This window comes from Rhinichthys klamathensis, unplaced genomic scaffold, assembly GCF_029890125.1.
Source record: "Rhinichthys klamathensis goyatoka isolate OS25496 unplaced genomic scaffold, OSU_Roscu_1.1 h1tg000180l_1, whole genome shotgun sequence".
Taxonomy (NCBI): domain Eukaryota; kingdom Metazoa; phylum Chordata; class Actinopteri; order Cypriniformes; family Leuciscidae; genus Rhinichthys; species Rhinichthys klamathensis.
Window position 1 is genome coordinate 1557859 of NW_026606708.1, and position 15318 is coordinate 1573176.

Consider the following 15318-nt stretch of genomic DNA (forward strand, 5'->3'; position numbering starts at 1 on the left):
TTTCTGGCCATGACATACAGGCTGCCTGATCTGAGGTCGCCCTGGTGATTTATATAGGATATCACCGACATGTTGTCTGTGCGGACCAAGACGTGGTGTCCCCTGAGGTCTGGCAGAAATGTATTCAGGGCTAACCAAACTGCTCTCATTTCCAGGCAGTTGATATGTAAGCTCTTCTCCAGGCTCGACCAGAGGCCGCAGACAGGCTTGCCCTTGTGCAGCGCTCCCCAACCTCGGTTGGAGGCGTCTGTGAAAACTACTTTTCTCCTGGAGGCCACACCCATAATTACACCAGACTGATACCAGTTCTGGGCTTTCCAAGGGACCAGAGCCTTCACACAGCGCTGGTTCACCATGATGTGCAGGCAGCCTGACCGCCATGCATGGGCTGGCACACGGCGCTTTAGCCAGTGCTGAAGGGGGTGCATATGCAGTAGCCCCAGTTGGAGTACTGACAATGCGGCAGCCATGAGACCGAGAAGCCTCTGAAACTTCCTGAGGGTTGCGTGCGCACCTGCTCTGAAGGAGGCTATCAGCTGTTGGATAGAGAGAGCGCGCTCTGGTGTGAGCTGCGCTCTCATCGTTACAGAGTCTATAACTGTGCCCAAAAAGATTACATTCTAGCTGGGTGACAGTTTGCTCTTGGAATAATTGATTCTGAGACCCAGACATTCCAAATGGCTGAGTATCATGGATCTGTGTGTTAATAATTCGGTCCTCGACTAAGACATAACGAGCCAATTGTCGAGATAGTTCAGCACGCGCACTCCCTATTACTCCCTATTGCCTCTTTCTTTGTAGGGGCGCGTGCAGTGCAATGGGCCCATTGACTACATTGTGGAGCTGAACAGAGAGCTGTGAGTATCAGATGGGTTCTTTTTGAGGGCGGTCCGGCTAGCGGCCGGACCATCTTGAAAGAGAGCTAACCGCATCCGCAGCGTTGAAATGGGCAGGCTCTCGCAGTGAGAACAGCCCGCGGCAGAGAGTGCAGCTTCAGCGTGGGCGGGTCCCAGGCACCTGGCGCACTCTGCGTGCCCGTCATCCTCGTGTAGACGAGCTCCGCACGAGGTGCATGATGAACGAGGCATTTGAAACAACGCCTCGTTAGAAATTTGCTCTTTCACAAAAGATGAGTGTCGCAGCACGAGCACAACAGCAGCAGTAAAAGAATATATAGCGTTGTCTCGCCGGATGGCCACAGGAGAGCAGAGACTGAAGAAGAGCGGCTTCCGGGTAAGTTGAAGGCACTGTCCGCTGTTTTCAAGGCTTGCTCTAGCTGATTCTGGCTTGGTTCGACAGCGAATAGCTTCGGTGAGGACTCTGAGACGTGAAGTGTCGCTGAAGTTGAGTAAATCTGTATTTTGGCCGAATTGAGCGATATTTATAGGCTTAGGCTACGCCCATTTAGGTGCGCTCTGATGTACTCAGCGCCAAGTCAGTTGATTGGTCGCGCGTTCAGAGGCGCTCGGCCATTGGATGTGCAGTTGCCGCAGCACAGCCAATGAGCGAGCTAGACACTCTGCTGCGTTTCACTGTTCAGCTGCACTGCGTTTTAAATTAAAGCTTCAATATTTAGAGGAAAAGGAGTTTCCCCACTGCGTAGTAGCTACGCAATACGAAGTGACCGTTCTCGAAAGGGAACAAATACCTTCTACATGGTTGATCTAGATTTCATGTATAATGAGTCACGATACAGGATGCACCTTACATGCAACACAATGAATGGGTGACATTAGCAAGGCGTTAAGTTAGCAAGTCACATACACATTACCTAAGTTGATGCTGAAGCTTCAATGAGCTGTTCAGGTGGACAGATGAAAAGAATAACAATATCAACAAATACACATCTTGTTTTTATCTAATATATGCTGGAGAATAGGTTAAATCATTCTTGATGATTAACATAAGCTAATTTACAAAAATGACATTGTCAGCATGATACATTTATGAAAGAAAATACACTTTTAAATAGATTTTAAAATCAAATTTTTATATATTTTAACAGTAGTTCACAATTAAAGGGATAGTTTATACAAAAATTCTGTCTTCATTTACTCACCCTCACATCGTACCAAACCTGTATGGCTTTCTTTCTTCTGTTGAACATTTCTTTTTCTTTTTTTAATTTATCAGTGTTTCTCAATTCATTTTTCCCAACATCTTTTTTGTGTTCCGTAGAAGAAAGAAAGTCAAGCAGGTTAGGAATGCCAAATGATGACAGAATTAAACATTTTGGGCGAACTATCCCTTTAAGATCTCTGGTAAAGAAATAATAATGTGTCTGTCTATTTATTGTAATGGATTGACCACAGACCAGAAACCGAGATGGTGATGCTATTGTTATAAATACCAGATTCAGTTACTTAAAACAGCTGCAAATCAACACACTGCAAATAGACACAAGCAAGTGGTTATCAGGACAGTGAAATGTTGGTGTGATTTTTAACAAGCGAATTGAATTGTGTGAGTAAGCAGGTATGATGAAAACCGACATTATCAGTATTTTAGCTATTATTAAATAGACAATTTAGTTTATATCAAGATTCTTGATTTATCTTTAGTCTAAATTGCTCTGAAACACTACAGCTTTGCATCTGCTGCAATAGTGACAGACAGGAATCCCTTATAAAAATAGAGAAAAAACAGAAGACAGCTCTGATAGATAAATACCAGTATACCACCATAGGCAGTAACCACATACAAAGCAGGGCTCTACAATAAGCACTGCCCGATGGCCCGGGGCCAGAGTGAAAGAAATACTGAAATGAATTCTCTTTCACTTTTTCTTGTGCTAGAACGGACATATTCTCAAATGAATTGTCAATATGCCCATCTTTGCGAGTATCCTCATAAACACAGTCGATTATGTCTCAAGTGAATGCAAACAATTAAGAAAAAGCATGTGTAACAGTACATAGAAGCCTCCGGTCTTAAAGTGACAGCAGCCTATAAACCTGCTGCAGTCTGGGTTTTTAATATTAATCAAACAACAAAGGACAAAGAAGAAAAAAACAGTCACTGCCCTTGACTGAATAACTTTTGTAACTTTAATAAGGATTAATCTATATTTAATTTACACAGACTATGCCGTGTTATTTTACATTTGATTACTTTATTCTAGGGCTGTCAAACGATTAATCACGATTAATCGCATCCAAAATAAAAGTTTGTGTTTACATAATATATGTGTGTGTACTGTGTATAATTATTTTGTATATAAATGCACACACGTATATATTTAAGAAAAATATGTTATTTATATATAAAATGTTTATATTTATATAAAATATACATTATATATAGGCTGCATCTTCAATAAACAAGCTACAGTTAGTCCAAAATGCAGCCGCTAGAGTTCTTACTAGATCAAGAAAATATGATCATATAACACTGATTCTATCATCACTTCATTGGTTAACTATAAAGTTCTGTATTAATTACAAGGTCTTGCTTTTGACTTATAAAGCTCTGAATGGTTTAGCTCCAGTCTATTTAACGGATCTTCTATCGCCCTATAATCCATCGCGCTCTTTAAGATCACTAAATTCGAGGCTTCTGGTCATTCCTAGGATATCCAGATCCACCAAAGGAGGGAGAGCATTTTCACATTTAGCTCCGAAGCTCTGGAATAGCCTTCCTGATATTGTTCGTTGCTCAGACTCGTTCTCCCAGTTTAAAACTAGACTAAAGACGCATCTATTTAGCCAGGCATTCATATACATTTTTTTATCTTACAGTTACTGTAAATTCGGCCTCTACTTCATAAACGCCAGAGGAGAACTGGCCCCAACTGAGCCTGGGTTCTCCCAAGGTTTTTTTTTCTCCATTGGGTCATCTGATGGAGTTTTAGGACACCATCGGGTCACTTGATGGAGTTTTTCGGTTCCTTGCCACTGTTGCCTTTGGCTTGCTCAGTTGGGGATATTCAAATTAAATGACCCATCATACCACTGATCAGCTCTACCAAACTTGGATGTCTTTTCCAGTAATAAATAAACACTGTTAAGTTGTTTTAATTGATACTGTGAAGCAGCTTTGATACAATCTGTATTGTGAAAAGCGCTATATAAATATATTTGACTTGACTTGGCTACATTCAGTCTATATACAGTATATACATGCAAATATTTCTTAAATACACATGCATGTGTGGGTATTTATGTATTAAAAATAATTAGACACAGTACACACACATATATTATGTAAACACAAACTTTTATTTTGGATGCGATTAATCGCGATTAATCGTTTGACAGCCCTACTTTATTCAATTACGGTACCTGAAAAATACCGTTAGACCAACCTGAAAAGCACTGTTTATTTTATTTGTATGTTTGTTCTATTGTATTTATTTGTGCTACTGCTCATTATTTGATTATTTGCTATTTTAAGTTGCATTGCTGCTTAGAAGCTGCATAATCCTTCTTATTTTATTACTGATTGTTCACTTTAAAGATATTTGAAATTTATAAGAGTATGGCTAGTAGTTTTTGGTTACATGGGTCAAAAACAACGAATACAACTAGGCCTATTTTATTTATTTTATTACTTTTTCTGTGGAGGGGTCAGTGAAACTTTTGGCAGGGCAAGTAAAAATTTGAGCCACTGACCCAACTGGGCCAGTAAAAAAAATCCTTATCGTTGAGCCCTGCAAAGACTCACTATAAGCGTGTCTAGACAGCATAGAGGTCAATGAGTTTTCCGACAGACCGCAAAAAAAAAAAAAAAAAATGTAGAAAAAAGGCTGCTACACCACATATGAAAACCGTCATGGAAATCTGGTAAAGGTTAGAGACAGAAGGGGAAACAATGTTTTGTTTAAACTTTTTTTTGTATGTTTGTGATACACTGTGTCTTTTTCCACCTGCTATCCAAGCCGAACTCAGAACTGGTGATTATAAAGCAAACTTCACTCACCTCGATGTCGATATCTGGTTGGACAATAGGCGGCTGTGCAAAAGAGGCTTGATTATCTGCTTCTTCACACTCAGTGCTGCTCAGATCTGCTGAAAAACAACAACTGAGGAATCTGAAGCATAAAACGACTAACCTGACATTTGTTTGTTTTATTTATCCCAAGATAAAAAAGCTAGTGGATAACATTATGACACTTAAAACATACCATCTCCTCCATCATCAGAGTCATCGTAACCAATGTCAGCTCTAAAAGGAAGACACACACATACACACCAAAACAATCATTCTTCAGCAGCACACATTGATAAACAGAGTTAATATATTAAAAGTATAGAATTTAATCAGTTACAATCCATTTTACAAATTATTATATATATAAGACTATTATTGGTCATTATAGAATGTTAGATATTTAAAGGGATAGGTCATCCAAAAAATAAAAATTGTCACCTTCATGCCGTTCTAAACCTGAATTTGTCGTTCTAAACCTGAACTTTTTTCGGTGAAACATAAAAATTTAAATTTCTGTTTTTTGCCAATTCAATGGAAGTCAATGGCAACTAAAACTGTTTGGTTACCAACATTATTTAATATATCTTATTTTGTGTTCCACAGAAGATAGAAAGTCATACACGTGTGGAACTACATGAAGGTAAGTTAATAATGATTTTTTTTTTTTTTTTTGGTGAACTATCCCTTTTAAAGTACAAGCATCATCCATTGGCCAGAGTTATACTTGATTGCTCCATTAAATGGAAAATAACTGTGACCTCTGTGACATTTGTTACTATGGTAACATCTGACCGCCTCCAGAGCTTGAGATATTTTTTCAGAGCTGTGGGTGAAGACAGTCTCCACACTCCCCCTTAAACCCCATGATAGATCCTATGATGGGATAAGGACCTGTCCAAATATTACACATGCCTTCTTGCATGTTACCAAAAGTTTTGCAGAGCATGATGGTCAGATGTTCTGGTCATGTGACTTTGTACAAACTTTTCCATTTCATGTCGAAGTCGCTACACATTCTGAGTTGCGTGAAGCGGTACAATTGGCATCCTCTTCTATGACCTTCTATTTGTAGCATGTTTGAGCAATGTAATAGAAACAAGGCTTGACATTTGAGGAAAGGTCGCGAGCAAGACTTGCGAGTCTGCTTGGAACATAAGGTCGAAACTCATCTTCTTATCTCTTGACAAATCCGGAGTTCCATGACATTGTTGTGTCTAGCATGAAAAAAAAAAGGTTTTCATCTGGGTTCAGTCTTTTTTCCCCTCAAACTTTCTTTGTTGTTGTGTGTATCCCAGACAGAATGTGAAAAGTGAAAATAATGGGTAAAAAGATTGTCTCCAAGCGTACAGAGGGAACCGGCGTAGGTTTGTGTCTGCTTTTGTTGGTTTGTTGTGTCTCTACTGTGCAACCCCCACAGAAAAGTCAGAGGTAAGGTCTCAGTGCACCAGAGCTGAAAGCGACACCTGCCTTGTCCTATTTTCATCCGCCCTCCTCACACACCCTTGAATGGCTGCCATTCTCAAAAGTGAGGGAGGGGGTGGGGAGACTGCAACCCCAAAACTCACACAATATACAGATGCTGTATAACACAGGCCCTGTATAATCCAAGATGACGTTATTAATCCATGTTGTTCCATCTTTAGCACCAGAAATTTTAAACATATGATCATTCATGATGTTGAATAATTGCAATATTCATACACTGCAAAGGCTACATGAATTGAGAGAATTCGCCTTTGGCTAAGCCACACCCTAGAATGTAGATTGACCAATCACAGCGCAGCCAAGAACGAGCTCCCACAGAGGTCCGACACTTTTTCACAGCGCTCCATTGACTTTAACACAGGCGTCTCATATTTTTGGTCTCGGCAGGCTATTACCGTCGTAATTTTATGAAAAATATGGTTAAACGTTGTGCCTGGGGCATTTGTAACACATACGCATTTCCCAGAGAGGTTGGAGGGGGGTGTCCGTTTTTTCCCCTTCCCCAAACCGAAGTCAAATCCTGACAAGTGTCGTCTAGCACACGCTGCTAATAAATACAACGTCCGTTTGCTTTGTAATAACGATTATAGAAGTGAATAGAGACCTACCCAGCTTTGCATGAACAGTGCTGCTCCTTGATATTGTTAGTCCCAGCCTCATTTTTTGACTGTGACCGGTATGCTTTTGCCTCTATTTGGATGCCTTGTTGTTCCTTGCGTTTCACCTGTATGTCGTGAATATAGCCTTCGAACTATATTCACGACATACAGGTATATTGCAGCCCCTTTTGCCTACTTCTATCGGACACTTTATTTGCTGCTTTATAAAAGTTTGATAAAATTTCAGCAGGAAGAGCTGTCACAGCATAAGCCATGTTGATACCAGAGCCCAGATGAAGTTTGTTTGTCGGACGTAGCAACAGTAACTACGGGGGGCGGGGCTTAGCCAAAGGCGAATTATGCAGCAATGCAACTTAAAATTTCAGTAACAACATTACTAATTTTTGTTTTAAATATGAAACAGTGAATGTAGAATCATTAAATCATTAATGTGAATCTAAAATGATAAGTTATTAAATACACTGTCATAAGCTTCATTGATGCTGCTTCACTTGATACTAGGGCCCGGGGTGGCTTAGAGCATCATATTTTAGTATTTTTATGGGGCATTGCTTTTTTGAAAGGCACAGAGTAGTGCGCTCTCTCGCTCCAGTATCTCTCAGAGCAGGGTTTCTCTCTCACAGGTAAGCAGGGAGTGGGGAATGCAAAACTTGGAGTGGAGCTGTAGCGGAGGGATCACAGAACTGAGTGATTGTCTAAATATATCCACTCCACTTATATACGGTGTTCCAGACAAGCTTTTAGTCTGCCCGTTGCTTGGCGACATCCAAATCTAAAAGCTTGAAACTATAGACCTTATGTAGCCCCGCCCCTTTTCAGCACTGCACTCGTTGTGTTCAGTCTTTCGGTTTGTATTTCCACAGCATGAAGGCAAGACCTTACGGATTTATGAATTAACCGCTCGTTTTAGAATCTTCCCGGTCTACTAACATTTGTTATGACATCTGCTTCAAAGATGACCTTATGTGCCAGACAAACAAGAGTGCAGCCATTTTTAGAATTTTGTGTTTGAACTTCCATTTTTGCGGTAGCTCTGTATGTGTCTCTGGCATCACTGTCGAAGAATAATAAGCTAGTGATTGTGAAGTGGATTTACTTATTGTAGAGTTAACAAAAGTTATCATGGGCATTGTAATGTTTGAAACAGATTTCACAACAAATGTCAGTAGACCGGTTTAAAATGAGAGGTTCATTCATAAATCCATAAGATCTTACCTTCATGCTGTGGAAATACAAACCGGAAGACAGAACACAACTAGCACAGCGCTGAAAAGGGGTGGGGCTACATAAGGTCTATAGAGTGGTGCAGGGATGACATCAGAAGAGTGGGGGTTCAATCTTAAACTGGCTGGCAGGAGCCGCCACTGGCAGGTCATGTGACCTGTCAGTGGCTGGCTGGCAGCTGCCAGTCTGCCACTGGCAGCTGCCAGTTTGCCAGTGGCAGCTGCCAGTCAGCCACTGACAGGTGCAGTGGCTGACAGTGGCTGGCTATAGTAGTCTATTTGGCAAGTTTCAGAAACCATCGATTTTGGACAGTTTTTGTGTTTTGTGTTCCTCCCTTTCTAGCTCATTTATTATGAATCTGTTGATATGAATAATGTTCTTTAGTATGATTGCTGTTTTGTGAACTGTTATCCCAATATAACCAGTCAAATGGCCGTGATCAGACTGGCAGCTACAGACGCTCGCTGGACGCTCATCCAGTCAGTCGCGGCTGATAGTGCGAGTATAACGCGTCGCCTGACACTCTCGCTGCATGGAAATAAATTGTTTTCTTATTATGAATATAATGTCATGCCTTTATTCTTGTGTATGATTGATGTTTTGGGGACTGTTATCCCAATATAACCAGTCAAATGGCCGTGATCCGACTGGCAGCTTATAGACGCTTGCTCGACGCTCATCCAGTCAGTCGCGGCTGATAGTGCGAGTATAACGCGTTGCCTGACACTCTCGCTGCATGGAAATTAATTGTTTTCTTATTATGAATATAATGTCACACATCTATTCTTGTGTATGATTGATGTTTTGGGGACTGTTATCCCAATATAACCAGTCAAATGGCCGTGATCCGACTGGCAGCTTACAGACGCTTGCTCGACGCTCATCCAGTCAGTCGCGGCTGATAGTGCGAGTATAACGCGTTGCCTGACACTCTCGCTGCATGGAAATAAATTGTTTTCTTATTATGAATATAATGTCACACATCTATTCTTGTGTATGATTGATGTTTTGGGGACTGTTATCCCAATATAACCAGTCAAATGGCCGTGATCCGACTGGCAGCTTACAGACGCTTGCTCGACGCTCATCCAGTCAGTCGCGGCTCATAGTGCGAGTATAACGCGTTGCCTGACACTCTCGCTGCAAGGAAATAAATTGTTTTCTTATTATGAATATAATGTCATGCCTTTATTCTTGTGTATGATTGATGTTTTGGGGACTGTTATCCCAATATAACCAGTCAAATGGCCGTGATCCGACTGGCAGCTTACAGACGCTTGCTCGACGCTCATCCAGTCAGTCGCGGCTGATAGTGCGAGTATAACGCGTTGCCTGACACTCTCGCTGCATGGAAATAAATTGTTTTCTTATTATGAATATAATGTCATGCCTTTATTCTTGTGTATGATTGATGTTTTGGGGACTGTTATCCCAATATAACCAGTCAAATGGCCGTGATCCGACTGGCAGCTTATAGACGCTTGCTCGACGCTCATCCAGTCAGTCGCGGCTGATAGTGCGAGTATAACGCGTTGCCTGACACTCTCGCTGCATGGAAATTAATTGTTTTCTTATTATGAATATAATGTCACACATCTATTCTTGTGTATGATTGATGTTTTGGGGACTGTTATCCCAATATAACCAGTCAAATGGCCGTGATCCGACTGGCAGCTTACAGACGCTTGCTCGACGCTCATAGTGCGAGTATAAAGCGTTGCCTGACACTCTCGCTGCATGGAAATTAATTGTTTTCTTATTATGAATATAATGTCATGCCTTTATTCTTGTGTATGATTGATGTTTTGGGGACTGTTATCCCAATATAACCAGTCAAATGGCCGTGATCCGACTGGCAGCTTACAGATCTTGCTCGACGCTCATCCAGTCAGTCGCGGCTCATAGTGCGAGTATAACGCGTTGCCTGACACTCTCGCTGCAAGGAAATAAATTGTTTTCTTATTATGAATATAATGTCACGCATCTATTCTTCTTTGCAACTGCACACTGTGTGTGTGTTGAATAATAGTTTAAGTGCGACAAGCAATGGCATATAGATTCTTGATTTTTATTTGTAAATATATTTTTTTATTTGTTTTTATTTGTAAATAGTTTTTTTCTTGGGTTTTATTTGTAAATAGTCTTTGTAAATTTGAAAATAGTGATACAGTCTGTGCTAAGTGGTTTTACCGTTAAAGTTGGCATTCTTTTATTGAATTATTAAAAAGCTATCTTTTATCAAATTATTTAAAAGCATCTCTATTTTGTTCTGGTGTCAGAAAATGGTCAAGGCAATGACAAAGATTCATGTTATTGGGATTAATTCAAGTTCGGGACGATTTTAATCCTTGTGAAAAAGTAGCCTATAAAAACGTGAATTAATCCCAATAACATTGCCCCCCCCCCCGTACTTTTTCAGATGTTTTGGTTTCATTCAATTCCCCATATGGATTTTTAAAAAGTATTTATTAAAACTTTATAAGCCAGGAACTGGGGCTGCACGATTAATTGCAATTATCATGGAAATCACGCTTAACCAATTTGGATTATTATGAAATCTCAAAGGCTGCGATTATTTTTGATGCGCAGCTTGTCAGTGAGATACGGCTCTGTGATCCGTAGTAAATTAGGAAAAGAACTACAATCCCATGAAGCACTGCAACAGCATAATATAATTAAAAATGATGGAAAAATATACTACTACTCATTTAAAAATGTTGATATATATTTAGGCTATACATATATAGCAAAAATATGCATATATCAGAATATTTAAGTATTTTGAGTGTGTAAGGAGATTGACTCGGTGCTTTATGCCTGGGCGGAGCTAACGACATCTTTTGGCGCGTTTTTCTTGTTTCGACTCTGATTGCTGGAATTTTCTGTTCAACATGGGTAATGTAATTTTTCACCACAAATTCTGCTGTTAAAAAGATTTAAACGAAGTCGAAATAATGCTGGCTGATGGCTTCAACAGAAGCAAATACTATCGATTAATAACCTCGTAGCTCACAGTTGAGCTGGTCTATAAGTCATCGTTAAAAAATGAGTTTTTTCTTCCGAAACCCGACTGCTGCGCACTTTCCGTTGACGGACAAAATCTTTTTACGGAATAATTGTATTTTTTTGTTTTGTTTGAACGGTAAATTGCGCGGAAAAGGAATTATTCCTTCTTGTTGTTAGAAGGTATAATCCTGACTGCTGGCTAAACAGAGATTTAACAACAGGGTTTTACCTTTGTCACACAAGTCCATTGACGCCCACTTACCGGTACCTGGGAGGTTTCAGGATCCCTTTCAACTCAGTTTTCTCCTCTGTGGTGGTCTGGGCTGTTTCGTCTTCATATGACTGTAGGAGAGTTACCGAATAATTCCTGCCAGAGTTGTTCGCCCAAAACTCTCCATCTGACGTCTCATAACGTACAACAAAATCAATACGCGCTCCGTTGAACAGGTACGGTGAGGCGAAAGACAGCTTCACGGAGAACTTGTCCGTTTCGCTGTCGTTGGAGCCCTGGACATACTCGCCTGGGTAATCATAGTGATTGATCCAACCGTCCATCGTGGAACGGACATAGACTGATTTGTGAAAAGAAATGTTGAGCACACGAATAATCACCTCGAAGGACAAAGGCTCATCAGGCACAGATGTCACGCTCTCCACTTCCAGCTTGTTGGTGTGGACAGCGAGCGAGAGCTCCGTTCCGGCGAGCGCCTGGAACTCTGGCCACACTCTGTAAGTGGGCTCGCGGTAGGCTTTTCGGTACCGCGCTTCCTCTTCCTCCCATCTTGAATCGTCCTCCTCATCTGAATCAAACGGAACAAACGTTCTGACATCAAACAGCTCGGCTCCCGTACTGTCTACAAACGACACTCTTCTGTCCGGCAACGCCAGGCGAATTCGCATGTACTCGGCGGTTTCATCGGCGATCGAGGAGCCTCGCTTTCTGGGAACAGGAGAACACCTCGGTATTAGCCGGACGTCTTCCTCTGCTTCTTCCTCCTCTTCATCGTTACTGTTGTCTTCGGAACGCTCGACTCTCACCGTCTTGAAAAGACCCTCTTGTGAGGGGATAGTAAGGAAATTACCATTATTCCCCTGCGCCATTACGTCTGTTTCGGAGCCTCGTAAAAAAACATGAAAGGTGCCGTTACTGCGATGTTGCGCGTTCGTCAGATCGAGCTGCCGTTCATGTGTCAACGGAGACCCGCGAAGGTCTCTCACCTCGTTTCGACCGAACTAGGCCTAAACTATTGACATAAACGAGAACAACAGTTTGGAGAGCATAGTGCACCGACACGAATGAGTGTCTAAATTTAGAAGGAAGCGGCACGTCCATCGTTTCCCAGAGGTCAGGAGGAAGATGGGCTCTGTTGGTTATCCCTCCCCTCATCTCTTGTTGGTCGCTCCAAACCGCACACGCCCCCCACTACTGTTTTAAAGTTTAAAGACACGCTCATTTGTTTGCTTGCTTGCTTGCAGTTTGTTGTGAGCATAAATACCCCTATACTAAATGCAAAAACAAATAAAAAGAATAATCATAATAATCGATCTATTGTCTAATAATAATTAATATTAATATGTATATTAATTGTTATTGTTATTATAATTCATATGATGTCAATAATGATGATGATGATAATAATAAATTATCATAATCATCCATTTTATTTATCAAATTTGTTGTTGATTATAATGATAACAATGAACTTAAAGGTACAGTTCACCCAAAAATGAAAATTTTGTCATTACTTACTTCCTCAAGTTGTTCCAAACTTGTATGAGTTTTTCTTTCTTTCTGGTGAACACAAAAGAAGATATTTCGAAGAATGTGGGTAACCAAACAGTCGATCATGGACCCCATTGATTTCCATAGTAGGAAAAAATACTGTAAATAGACTGGCTTATCCAGTGTTGTTTAACCTTAAATGTTCAGAAAACTGCCTGTATGTATTTTAAAATTAAAAAGGAGGAGATCCTACCAGATATATTAGTTAATGGTGAAAAATGGCAAAATGTGCCAGATTTTAAATATCTTGGAGTTATCTTAGACACTCATTTAACATTTGAAAAGCATATAAAAAAATAGTCTGCGCAGTGACACCTCAATTTATAAATTTTAAATTTATATGGAGTCAACTTTAAATGAAAGCTGCAAGAATTTATTTGCATTCTTTGATTTTTTTCCCCTCCCTTTTATTACTGTATTACTTCATGGTCACAAGCAGGAAAATCTACTCTTAGATCTATATATAAACGTGCTTTAAAAGCATTTGACAAGAAACCTAATAGATATCATTATTGTTTTATTATTCAAAAGCACAATTTTTTTTTACTTTTGACCATTTTATTTTGTTTTACAATTGTTTTTTAACGTACAAAATTGTTAATAATCTTGTACCCTCACCCTTAAAAGCATTTTTTTCTTCGCGTACAGAAAACATAAGACAAACAAGAGCTTCGTTAGAGGTGACTGCAGTGACCTCAGATTTTTCTGTAAGAGCTGTTAATAACTGGAATAATTTACCAATTAATATTAGACAGTGTCCTAATTTTGCACAGTTTAAGTTACATTTGAAAATGTGGTTAAAGAGGAGTCAGGTTTGTGATCATTGAATACTTTTGTGTTTTGTTATGGTTTTATAATTGTGGGGGATTGAATTTGTAACATTGTGTGATGTTTTGTAGTATGGGATATTCGGTAGTAATTTGGATTGCAGTTTTTATTGTTATGTGATGGATCATATGTCGTATATATTTTTCATTTGTTTGGGGATTTTATCGTATGTATGATCTTTTGATTATTTGACATGTAATGGGATTTGGTACTCTCCTGCCCAGGGATAGCAGATGAAATTTAGCTTTGTAGCTAATTCTGGGGCAGTTTTTTTACTGTCCATTGTCCTTGTCAAATAAAGAATTAAATAAAATAAAACTGTCTGGTTACCAAAATTCTTCAAAATATCTTCTTTTGTGTTCACAGGAGAAAGAAACTCATTCAGATTTGGAACAACTTGAGGGTGAACTATCCCTTTAAGTTAATATCATCATCACCATTATTGTTATCATATGAATTATAAACAATAACAATTATTCAACTCATACAGGTTTGGAACAAAATGAGGCTGAGTAAATGATGTCAAACTTTTAATTTTTGGGTGAACTGTCCCTTTAACCATTCTATTGTTTTAAGGTTTAAACACGTTTTCGGCAAAGAATACAGTAAAGCAATTTCTTTTTGTACAATTTCTTTTATAAAAACAATTATTTAATACATTTTAAAAAGTGCTTTATCTGTGGCCTGTGGCCTTTTACAACCAGTTATGGTCTTTTAGCATGTTATGTCGGAAGACTCACACTCTTCTCCATGATAGGGTTAAATTAGGTTAAAGGCCACCTGAAACAGGCCCCTGTAATATTATTTTTTTTTAAATATATTATCAAAAAGACAAATACCACTACAAACTACAACTGCAACTAATTATTTGGTTTGAATCATAGCTCTATTAATACAGAAGTTTTTAGTTATGAAATATGTGAAGTGCTAACAAAAGTGAATCAAGAAAAGCAGTTATGATGGTTAAAAAAAGCAGTTTTGATTCCTCATTCATAAAAAAATAAAAATTAAAGCACAAAAGTCCATCAGCTTGCCTACCTGTCACTGATTGCACAGATTATACAGACAAACTGTTTCTGATCACAAAATCCAGTCAGATGCAACTGCTCCATAAAAACAATATAGAATAATCACTAAGCTAATGAAATCCAATGGTGACAAAGAATAGCTGGCATATTCGATTACGGACCATTGCTGTTTAAAGATATTGATTGGTAAGCTATTTTAACCCCTAGATGGAGCAATCAGTCTTGCTTAACATAGTGAAATCAATATGTGCACAGGTTCAGCATTAGAGCTTTGGCTTGCTGTGCATGGAGGGAGACCGGGGATGATCTTAAACCCTTTTCGTCTAACCATGAATAACATTTGGTCCTTGAACTCTTATATTTTAACAATAAGATATCTGCTTGTCAGCTACAAAGATCAGATATGATTAAAAAG

General features: G+C 39.4%; 2 protein-coding genes across 4 annotated transcripts in view; both read right to left on the bottom strand.

The window, feature by feature from the left end:
- Nucleotides 1-15318, bottom strand: part of tmem9 (transmembrane protein 9) — a 196674-nt gene that overhangs the window by 19119 nt on the left and 162237 nt on the right. The gene's annotated exons all lie outside the window — the stretch shown is intronic.
- si:ch211-167b20.8 (protein phosphatase 1 regulatory subunit 3A) lies at nucleotides 1569-12667 on the bottom strand. Of its 3 annotated transcripts, none has more exons than XM_056260928.1 (4): nucleotides 11527-12666; nucleotides 5123-5163; nucleotides 4918-5006; nucleotides 1569-1798 (listed from the first exon to the last, which is right to left on the bottom strand). In XM_056260928.1, the coding sequence occupies exons 1-4, from the start codon at nucleotides 12363-12365 to the stop codon at nucleotides 1772-1774; spliced, it is 996 nt and encodes a 331-aa protein (XP_056116903.1). In that variant the 5' UTR covers nucleotides 12366-12666; the 3' UTR covers nucleotides 1569-1771. The 3 variants fall into 3 exon arrangements, with proteins under 3 accessions (XP_056116903.1, XP_056116902.1, XP_056116901.1); XM_056260927.1 differs by lacking the exon at nucleotides 1569-1798 and adding an exon at nucleotides 4309-4778 and having other exon boundaries at nucleotides 4918-5003; nucleotides 11527-12667; XM_056260926.1 differs by lacking the exon at nucleotides 1569-1798 and adding an exon at nucleotides 4309-4778 and having other exon boundaries at nucleotides 11527-12667.